Genomic DNA, 12,108 nt, shown 5'->3' with positions numbered 1-12,108 from the left:
ATCTCATATGAAATATCAATTTTCACATGAAAGGCTATTTACTAATAGAACTTAATGAAATCAAAAATTTGTATCCAAAAATTGAGAAAATGAAGGTTCTATACATTTACAGCAACGTATTATCGACTTTTCAATCTCATAACTTAAAAAAAAAATTAATTCAGAAAATATATTTTTGGCTTGAGAATAATTTCAAATCATTTTAACTTTAAGGAAGCTGTCCAAATTTCTGTACAGATGGAAATCTCTTGGAGATAAGTCTAGCGACTAACGTGGGCGTGAAAGGACTTCGAAATACAGCTCCTTTAGTTTCTTTAATGTCCGATCTGAAACATGAGAAAGAAAATGTCTGGCTTCTTCATGTAAGAGGTTGGAGTCCATCCGATTTATCAACGCTGGTCTATTTTGACAAGTTTTTGATGCACTATGTGTTTATATCACTGCAGTATGATAAACATGTGATGGTTTCACCCCTGGGTAAAACGGACAAATAAATTATTCTTGCCATTAACCACCATACTTCAATACATTTTTTTACGTCATTTTAGTTTTGGTCTGTGTTCCAGTGTTTCGTCGATGTTCGTGCGACTATTGTCACATACAATCCACTTTTTATAACACGTGGTTATACTTTTAAGAAAAGCACTTTTTTTGATGTTTTTTTTCCCAAGTCTGACATGTCATGTTAACGCAAGTCTCATAACGCTTCAGATGCTGACGCACCAATGGTCTTGGTAAAGTAATAAGTGTTGAGGAAATGTCGAAACTCTTGTATTCAGTTGTGCCTAAAGTACTTTAACTGTTTGGTAAGAGATCTCTTCCAAAGTTCATAGTCGTTGATGGTAAGGGTAATTTGGGCTTGTTGTCCAAATTTGTGTCAACCAAATATATCAAAACATTTGTTACAAAATGCTTTCATAAAGGCCATGGCAATGTCTAGTATCTTGGCTGTCCAGTGTCCATGTTTTTTTGTTGTTTTTTTTAATATTTATTTATTGCCATTTAAAACTGTACATTATAATACATTTAGTATATTTGATCTCAGTTTAAATGGAGTGACATAGGTGTGTAGAGAAACTACCCATTGTTAGTACTTTAATGACGTTTTACATAAGCAGATCTCGTCGCCGTCTTCTTTTCGGGCACCTCGGAGGGTTGTCAGGAATGGAAGAGGAAGCAAGGTTAGAAATAGTAGGTTTGAGTGGTTAGAGAGTTTATAATGGAAGCAATGATATCTGGTCCAGGCTAGATCGGTTACATATAGAACGTTAAGGTCTTTCTTTATGATTTTATTTCTGATGGATGACTTTATTTGTGACAAAGTAAGGAGCATTAAGGATTTTACGAAGGATTTTGGACTGTAAGGATTGGATTCTGGAGGAATTTTGATGGATTAGTGGAGCTCCAAAGCTCAACTCCGTATGTCCAGATAGGCCTTATAATAGTCATGGAGATCAGTCTTTTGTAATGGATTAGCAATTTAGACCGTTTGTCTAGTAAATATTGCAATAGTCAGAATCTACGAGCAGGTTCTTGTCTTTTCAGTCTTGTATGAGGATTCCATGTCAGTCGTTTGTCGAGATGTAGTCCTATGTAACGGATCTGTTCAATAGGAATAAGTGGGGTATTATTAAAGGATACTGTAGCGCAAGAGGTCATGGGTTTACGTCGAAGGGTAAATGTGATTTGGTGGAATTTATTGGAATTAATTTTAATCCTCCAGTTTTGGTACCATTCTTCAAGGGTGGTGATGTGGGATTGGAGGGTTTGGGATACAACGTAAGGATCATTGTCACTAGACATGTGTCATCGGCATACGTGGTGAGGACAGTGTTAGGATGGGTCAGCTGACTAAAAAAATGAAATCGAGAGAATGGTTTGAACCAAAAGAAAATCAGATAAGGAGAGAAAATAGATTGTTAGACTGTTGATTTTCTTTTATTAGTGTCTAAATTCCATATTCAGTGTATACACCTTCGATTCTTCTCAGTTCCAACTATATTTATATTATTTTATCAACATTTACATGTAATGTTAGATTTTAAGTATTTATAATTTTAGTTAAACATATTTTCTATTAATAATGATCATTATATAGATTTAGAAAAGCCAATTAATTCTAATATTTTGTTAATTTACCTTACATAGAATCAGGTAGTGTAATTGAGAATAAGGTATAATTAGGAACAAGGATCATTAGCGCTCACGTGGTAGTTTGGGGAACCTAAATGAGAAAGAATTTGAAGGTCAGTGTTACTATGAAATGATAGAACGTCTACCTGCCTTTTCTGGTTTTCAGCTGGTAGTTCTGTGATATGATCAGTTAACATAGTGAATAATTTCTGAAAATCAAAGTGAAGTGTCTACTAATTACAGCTTCTGGTGACTGCAGGATTCGCATTCTTTGTCAATGATTATTGGTAGTTGAGTAAATTTTAAGTATTTACATTGGTGTATCTATTATTTTACGACCTGGGTATGAACATTCCAAATTATCCCTGAGGTTAAAATCTCAAGGGTAATTGGGAACATAATTTTAAACTTTTTTTCCTCATGTTAACAGTAAAAAAAACTGTTCCCCCCCCCCACAAAATACTGACTTCTTCTGATTAATTAACTATTACACTGAACAACAAGAAGCTACGAACGTACGTTAGGAAGCGAACTACACCTTCTGACACAATTTATGACGTAACTCATGCCATTCACGATATTCTCAATGAAACATGATGTACCTTGGCCTGAGCGGTTCCTGAATCAGTACTGTTCAACAACTTCAACAAAAAAAAACAAACTTATATCAGTAAATCTGGGGAGGACGACCTACTGATCTATTAAGTGAAGTTAGAAAAACTTGAATGCTTGATAGCAATGGTGAAAATGGGTTACCCTTGTGATAAAGTAGAGCTGAAAAAGTTAGTGCAGGAGTACATAAAAGAAACTGGAATAAATAGAAGATCTGTCGATGCGAATTCAGGTGAAGATTGATACCAAGTTTTCGCGACTCATGAACATCAAGAATTCCCATACAAAACCTTAACACCTCCAAAAGGTTGGAAACAAGCCAAGAATCCTTTTGTTGTCAATAAATACTTGAAGTCGGTGTATGATGATCATTCTGTAAGAGACGATACTGTACTCTTTTATTGGATCCAGATGAGAAAATAGGCGTTCCCATTTACCCCCTACACTACGGGGTAATCGGAAATTTGTGGGGTAATTGAGAACCGAAACATTAGGGCATTAACAAAGCCAAGTTTTACTTATGACTAGTAGGACTGTTGGCTGGGGTGTGTATTAACAAGTTCATACACAAAAAAGAGGTGATTATACGCCTTTCATGGTCGCATTGGTAATGAGAAGAAGATACATGCATATTTCGTTACCAATTACCCCACCTATTTGATATCATATATCCTCCTCACTTTAAGATAAAATGTTTAATTACCAATTTAATTAGTTATTTATTAATTGATATTACAGTAACTATAACATTCAGTAGAATGCATAATTTATACAAACACCCTTTATTTCTAATTACATCAATTTTCTTGAAGACTTTCTGTTTATTTGCTAGTTACGTTTTTATATTATTTTTTTTTTTAAGGGCAATCAGAATGCCCTTTGCTGTACAAAATATCTTCTCCTCTCTTCATTTCTATAGTAATTTCTTCATTGTGGTAAAGGACTTCGACACCAACATTGGAAGAACAGAAAAGTCGGATATAAATAATCAACTTAAAATTCCTACATGGTTCCTCCATATTCGGCGATTATTTCCCAACTCTTAGATACGGCTCCTTTACTGAAATGAACCAAACATAGAGGCGTCTTTCCGAGATTTGTCCTTGCGTTGACATTGGAACCAGCCTTCAGAAGCAGCTCCACTGTTGTCCAGTGATCGTACTGTGTTGCAAAATGGAGTGCTGTCATTCCTGAGTAGTCTGTCAAGTTTGGGTGGACTCCTTCATCGAGAAGTCGACGGACAGCTTCCGTCCTGCCGAACTGAGCTAGCCGATGTAGCAGGGTACGTCCTTCACTATCAACTACAGTATACTTGTTTATTTTTCGTTCCTTTGGAAGTTCTTTCGGTATATTCCCTGATACGTATTTCCGGTCAGACTGAACTACAGAATCTTCACTTAAGTTTTCAGAACTGAGTAATGGCTTATCATTTTTTTCACTAAGAATTGAATCAGGGCTGCAATTTGTTTCCAAGTTTTCACAATGCTCTTTGTTGACGATAACAAATTCTTCGTCATCTACTGTTTTAGTTTCGGCATGTCTACTTTTTTTAAACCACTTTAATTTCATGCTGCCCATTCTTTGGAAAGCTGTATTCAAACCATTTGTTAGTTTCTGTAACCACAAATATTTCAGGTTATTTAAGTACAATAGACAGGTAACTTTAGTAATCTTAGTACATATGAATACTCTGTATATTAGCTAGTCAATAATTATATCAAATAAAATAACCGTTAAAATGTAGAAAAATAGTTTTTTAATTATATATTGGGTTGTAAAATAAGTTCGTATTGTTTTTCAATATTTCAATTTAATTCTCTATCTTTTTATAACATCGTGTTTACTCAGTTAATAATGTTTACATATTCTAAAAAAGATTAGTTAAGGTGATTTTATGCATCAGTTTCAATTGAGGTTCTTATCTTTAAGTGGTATTTATTGCTCAAATTGGAAGAGAAAAACATACATTTTCGTCATTAATTTATTTTTTATTTCCAAAAAGAAAAATCCACAGCACAGACGATTAACAAAATTTACAGTTTGAATGGTCATGATGCCTTATGAGAAAGCACCGTCCGTAAGTGATTTGCTTGGTTAAGAACCGGATATTTTGACTCTGAAAACACAATGCGTTCGGGTCGTACTTCAACTGTTTTTTTTTTTTTTTTGATTCCGTTAAAATATTTTTTTTTGATAGATTTATTTATTGATAGATATTACAATCTGCCACACAGTTGTGGGCAATAGGTAATAGTGATGAATGATCTCATACATACTAAAATAAAATAAAAATAAATAAATAAAAAAAAAACTCTCTTAAAATATATACAAACAAAAGAATAGACAAGATGAACATAATCAAACTATCTGTATGAAAAATAAATAAATAAAATAACATAATGATAAAATAATATATACAATATTTACACAATCTACCTGAGGATCCCTGAGCCCACTCTACCCCCCACGTGTGGGGGGGGGGGTTAAGCAGAGCTCAAGAGATTCCAGCGCATCCCTTTCGCCACATCAGTGGTAATGAGCCAGTGGAGGCTGAGCAAGTGCGCTAAATCAAGTGTTGATGACCAAATTCAATCCTTAGTCACAGACAACTCTCACTCTACGACACAGGATATTGCTGGTTAAGGTGGAGTCAAGGAAACGCATAACATATCTCATGCAAGTGTCTCAAATCATTTGGGGGCTGCGGGATATGTTTCTCGAAGTGATAATGGACTCCTCACAATCTGACGCAATAGAACTTGCACCGCATATCTATTAGTGAATTTTTAGAAATTATTTGAGTTTGGCAGGGATATGATCCTCCCTTAAACTATTCACCAGACCTTTTCTACAGATTTTTCTATTTCAGGCCCTTCAAAACTCTCTTATAGGGAAACACTTTAATTCGCTCGAGAACTGCAAAACGCACATAAAAGAGTTTATTGCGCAAAAATGTGAGATGTTCTGGGAGGATGGAATGAAAAATTACCTGAAAAATGGCGACATTTTTATCTATTATCAACCATTTTGATAATAGATTAAAAGAGGTAATATATAATAGAATAAATCCTTTGGTTCAAACCTTATCTAGTTGACCACCCGCCCCTACAGCCCACCTGAAAGGTTGAAACGGCAGTGGCCGGAGACTTATTACTGTAAAATAAAAAATAAAATATTTCTTTCATTTATTTATTTTCATTCTTATTATATTTTATTTTAGTATGAATGTGACCATTCATCACTATTACCTATTGGCCACAACGGTGTGGCAGATTGTAATATTTATTAATTAAATAAAGTTGAAAAAAAAATTAAAAAATAATAATAACGGAAATGTTGCTAATTAGCAATATAAGTATTTTGGTATTTAGACGATTTAACTTTCTAATTTTCTTCTTTAATTTAACATATATTATAAGGTAATTTATTTCGGTAGCCGTTTTAGAATGTTTTGTATAAAATTGGATTCTTACATGTGTGTTGGTTAAGTCATTCTTTCTACTTTGAGTGGATGAATTTTTCTCCATACCCATGGCCTGTTCTTCCTTCACCACCTGAAAAATACAATATTAAGCTTTATCAATCAGAAACGTTATAATAATGATAATAGTAATAGAACATATTAGAGCTACAGTAGATACGAAATATCCCATACTACTTATTTTTAAGATTCTAAAATACTAAAGGCTTTCTCATTCAAGTTAATTTTAAATTAAGATCGAATTGTTATTAAATTAATTATTTCATTATAAATTCCTAGAGGGTTTCAAATTTAAACAACGAAATTAATATTCCGTTTGTTGCTCACTATCTTTCGACAGTTTTTCCCAATTTCTTCTATTCATCCACTCATGAGAGTTCTTGTGATTTTTTTTTTAAATAAAAATAAAATTAATTTTTTTTTTTAATGTACAACCTTAGTTCTGAAGTACATGAAAAGTTAAGTTAATCGCTTAATATAAGAACCTTTGCCTTCTGAAACATTTAGAATAATAAAAAAAAAATTAATAGTAAGTTAATAACTTTTTTACAATTTTTTTTAAACTATTAACCAAAATTGTTTTTAACTTATCTGGATTTTCTTTTTTTTTTCTTTTTTTTTTTTTTAATAGTAAACCTATTTTGAGGGAAGTTTGAATTTCAAGTTCTTATTAATACCAGAAAAAGAAAATGTTTTCAACTATATTTTAAACATATTAGATTTGGTTCGCTAAGTTAAATTCTGCTGCCATTTTGTAGATATGTCGAAAATTTATTATAAGGCCTATTTAAATTTCCATGTTGCTGACATCCCAACAACTCCTAACACTATCCTTACCACGTATGCTAATGACACATGTGTGCTCACAGTTAGTAATAACCCTTTGATTGCATCCCAAACTCTCCAGTCCCATATCACAACCCTCGAAGAATGGTGTCAAAATTGGAGGATAAAAATAAATCCCAACAAATCACATTTACTCTTCGTCGTAAACCTGCCGACTGCCCTACAGTATACTTTAAAAATGTGGCTCTTACCCCTGTCGAACAGATTCGTTATCTTGGACTACATCTTGAGAAATGACTAACCTAGAATCCTCACACAAGACTGAAAAGACAGGAAACAGCACACAGATTTCGACTATTACAGCACTTACTAGACAAACGGTCTAAACTTCCAACTCATTACAAAAGACTGATCTACATGACAATAATAAGGCCTGGACATGCGGAGTTGAGCTTTGGGGCTCCACTAAACCTTCGAATTCCTCTCGTATCCAATCTTTACAATCCAAAATCCTTCGTAAAATCCTCAATGCTCCTTATTTTGTTACTAATAAAACCATCCATAAAGACCTAAATGTTCCTTATGAAACCGATCTAGGCAGAACCCGATATTATTCCTTCCATAATAAACTCCCTAACCACCCAGACTCACTAGTTTCAAACCTTGCTTCCTCTTCCATTCCTGGCAATCCTCCGAGGCGCCTGAAAAGAAGATGGCCTCGTGACCTTATATTGTAAACTGTTTTTAGAGTTCTACTACTGGGTAGTTTCTCTACATTCTGTATCATATCATTATGTCATTATGATCAAATTTACTTGTTGTATTTTTTATAGAGTTGTAAATATCAATAAATAAATAAAAAAATTCCATGTAAACTAGTCGTACATGGTAATTTAAGCAATAATTATTCCTCCAAAGATATAAAATTTAAAAATTAGATGTTTTGTTTATTTTCAGCAGTCGCAGTCGCCTTGTTAGTGTATATTTCATAATCTTAGACAATATTAAATAATGTGGATAACAAACTTTGTATTATACTTGTGCAATATATGTTCTCATTAGAAGGTTTTAAGTATTAAAAACAGAAGTTATATATAATTAAATACCATAAATTGATCCTTTTTTAACATAAAATACTGATCTTACAATGTCATAACAAGTTGAATAATGTTAAAACAGTTCTGTGTTAATAATATTATATAAATTGTAAATACTTAATAATTAATTTTGATTTAATATTTTTACACAGTTTGTATCCTTTTTAAGGCTAACAAGAAATTATGATTTATTGTACAGTGGATTAAACACCATTGTCCTAACCACCAAACCTAGGTTGGAATGTGTGGTTATTTAATTCATCTGTATTTAAACATATACTTAAATTCTGTATTTATTTAAGTTTTAATTGAAATCTACAGAAACCAATCTCTTCCTTACTACATGCAATTAATGGATTGTCACATACGTACTTGCCCATCATTGAACACGCCTAACAGATCCTGAGAGCAGCAGTCTCCGAGTTCGTACTTCTGAACAAGACCACCAAAGATCCTCAAAATGTGGTTCGGTATATGGATCCTCTGGCTATCTAGCAGAAAGGACAACATGGAGAGTACCATGGCTACGTCATGGGGGCAAAAGGAGAAGTCGTCGGCTAGCCATACCCTCAAGAAGGTTGATTTCAGCTGCGAGACTTCAACCTGGATGATACTCTCGCAAAGTCGTAGATCACCGAAGAGCAACCCATAGAAAAGCGTTAGGACAGATGTCTGTGCAGTAGTAAGTTCAGAAACTGTTTCTTCAGGGCTGTAGATAGAAGCCCTCGATGCATATTCGACAGCATCCGATACCGTCTTCTTCATTGGGTTCAAAAGGTTCTTCATGACCACCATCTGACTTCGGTTCTTAGGCTGATATTGGGGAAGCCTGAAGAAATAGAGATTAAAATTGTATGGATTTTAAAAAAAAATATCCTTTATTTTTTTAATCTTATTAAATGAAATATATAGTAAAGAAATATCCATAGTTTATTGATAATATTCATGTACATTCAAACCTTATTTAGGCAAAATATAAATAAAGTTATAAACAAAGTTATAAAAAACAAAAAAAAAAAATCAAATTGATCGTCTTCCATTGTACGAAGGTGGTCTAAAAGGTTTCCAACTAAATAAAAATACAAGACATTTTTTTCGATTTTTTTTTTATTTTTCAACATAATCTCCTTGAAACGCTACACAGTTCTCCCTGTGATGATCCCATCTCTTTAAAGATATGAGAAAACTGTCCGCACGTTGGGTGCCATGTATGCTCACGTTAGACCAAAAATGTGTGATTGAATGAACATTTCCTGGGAACACCATGGACTTGGATACACCATTATATGCCCAAAACAAAAATACAGTTCATACAGTAGACTTCAAAGGGGGAAGCGGCTCCAAAAAAGCGAAAACTGTTCTCGGCTGGGAAAGTTATAGCGACTGTTTTATGGGATAGTCAAGGTGTTATTTTAATATATTATCTTCAAAAAAGAAAAACCCACCACAAGAGCATACTATGCATCATTACTTGACAAGCTGAAGGCAGAACTAGCGGAAAAACGGCCATATTTGCAGAAAAAGAATATATATTCTGTTTCACCACGAAAACGCACTATCTCACACCTCAGCGGTTGCCATGGCGAGAATCCACGAATTAGGCTTGAACTGTTTCACCAGAATTTAGCCCCAAGCATCTTCTTTTTGTCTCCTCATCTAAAAATTGCGTTCGGAGGACAGAGATTTTCGTCAAATGAAGAAGCAATCACCTTCGTGAACAATTATTTTGCAGGGAAAAATGCCGAGTACCTTTTGGACAGGTTACAGAGATGGGAGAAGTGTGTAGAGTTACGAGGAGCCTATGCTGAAAAATAAAAAAAAAATCAGAAAAAATGTTTTGTATTTTTTTAGGTCGGAAATTTTATAAATAATAATAACTGATATCATCTATCTGTAACTTTTCTTGTCTTAACTTTGACTTCGATTATCTAAGTCTTCACTGGAATTTTAATTATTTTCTGCCCAACCAAAATGTCGGAACTGGATAGTTGTGCGATACCAGTTGTCCATTATTATTTGTTCATCCCGATACAAGCAGAAGAAACAAGCGGCAATTGCCTTTGAATCAAAACCAGAGAATCGCCATTTTTTAAGCCCAGATCTGAAGCCATTTCAAATTACTTTAAATTAAGACACTAAAAAAAATATCACTTTATATAACAGCTTACGAACCCATTTAATTTAATAGCTTAAATATAATTGTATTAATTTATATAGTTCACTTCATCGATAAAACAAGTTTTGTGAATACGAATTATCTGCATACTCCGAATTCAATCCAGACTGCAGTAATAAACAACGATTAATTTCTACAAACATTTGCAGTAAGAATATACAAAATATTAATATAATCTTATAACTTGATAAAACGTGGCGTATATTACAATATCATACCTATCGGGTAATAAACACAAGTACGTTGAGTTCATAGCCGAATTACACATTCAAACACGTCAAACACACGTTCCAAGATTGAACACTAAGCCAAGTTGATTGTACTGCTAAATCTTATCTACGTTTCTATTTATACTGATAATAATATGACTCAAGATAAGAATAATATTGGAAGGAAATGAATAATATTTACCATCACACATAAGTGAAGTACTAACAATTTCTATTGGAATTTATTTTGTGTCATCGACATTGGAGTGGATGTGAATATGAAGATGGAGTGGAGTGTTTTTGAATATCATTTGTCTCTTCCTTTAGCTAATGGCCTGGATTATAGTTTCGAAATATAAATATATTCATTCTTATAAATATAAGTTAATAATCTACTCTAAATGATTTTTTATTTATTGAAATTTACAACTGTACATAAAATACATCAAGTAAATGTGAAGTAATATCATAATGGCATGGTACAATCATGTAGAGAAACTACCCATTGGCAGCGCTCTAATATCATTTTTACGCAATAAGGTCTCTAGGCCATCTTCTTTTCAGTCTCCTTGGAGCTGGAGGAAGTTTATACCGTTCGTCTCGTAAGTGCTGTAATAGTCGATATCGACATGCAGTTTCCTGTCTTTTCAGTCTGGTGTGAGGAAACTAAGCTAGTCGTTTGTCCAGCTGTAGTCCAAGGAAGCGGATCGGTTCTATAGGGGTAAGAGCAACATTATTAAAGTATACTGTAGCAGCAGGTTTACGACGAAGAGTAAAGGCGATTTGATGGGATTTTTTAGGATCTATTTTTGTCCTCCGATTTTGGCACCATTCTTCGAGGGTTGTGCTATGGGACTGGAGAGCTTTGGATGCAATTAAAGGATTATTATTGCCGTGTACGGGGATCCGGGTGTTCTAAGCCCGACTCGGGGTTCCCCGTACACATATTATATTGAACCTATTCATATTTTCATCTATTTATATTTATATTCTATGTATTTATGTATTTGCATTTTGTATCTCTATCGGTTCCTGATGGGAACCGACTGAAAAAAGTATGCGCTATATTTAACTCAAACACTAGATCCATGGACGCCCTCGCCATGGTATGCTAGATATGAATATCTATAATTAATCATTGGAGTTCTTCTCCAACGGTATCGTGATTACCAATTTACTATGCTATTATTATTATGATTGCGCCGAGAGGGATTCGCTGGGATCTCTTGAGCTCTGCTCTACCCCTCAAACGTGGGGGATAGAGTGGGCTCAGGGATCCTCAGGTCGATCTTGTAAATATTGTATATATTATTTTATCATTATGTTATTTTATTTATTTATTTTTCATACAGATAGTCTGATTATGTTCATCTTGTCTATTCTTTTGTTTGTATATATTTTAAGAGAGTTTTTTATTTTATTTCATTTTTTTTTTTTTTTTACTTATTTATTTTATTTTAGTATGTATGAGATCATTCATCAATATTACCTATTGCCCACAACTGTGTGGCAGATTGTAAAATCTATCAATAAATAAATCTATCAAAAAAATTATTATTATGAGGTGGCATGCAGGGATTCTTAATTATAAAGTAAAGTCTTTGTTACATATTT

General features: G+C 33.5%; 1 protein-coding gene across 1 annotated transcript; it reads right to left on the bottom strand.

The window, feature by feature from the left end:
- Positions 1 to 1,931: 1,931 nt before the first annotated feature.
- Positions 1,932 to 10,598, bottom strand: LOC106691740 (uncharacterized). Its single transcript, XM_014437599.2, has 4 exons — positions 10,504 to 10,598; positions 8,482 to 8,938; positions 6,219 to 6,299; positions 1,932 to 4,359 (listed from the first exon to the last, which is right to left on the bottom strand). The coding sequence occupies exons 1-4, from the start codon at positions 10,551 to 10,553 to the stop codon at positions 3,748 to 3,750; spliced, it is 1,200 nt and encodes a 399-aa protein (XP_014293085.1). The 5' UTR covers positions 10,554 to 10,598; the 3' UTR covers positions 1,932 to 3,747.
- Positions 10,599 to 12,108: the final 1,510 nt, after the last annotated feature.

Source organism: Halyomorpha halys, unplaced genomic scaffold (assembly GCF_000696795.3).
Source record: "Halyomorpha halys isolate HHAL.00 unplaced genomic scaffold, Hhal_1.1 Scaffold2871.1, whole genome shotgun sequence".
NCBI lineage: Eukaryota > Metazoa > Arthropoda > Insecta > Hemiptera > Pentatomidae > Halyomorpha > Halyomorpha halys.
Note: the sequence above shows the minus strand (reverse complement) of the source record. Positions and strands in the feature narration are given on the sequence as shown.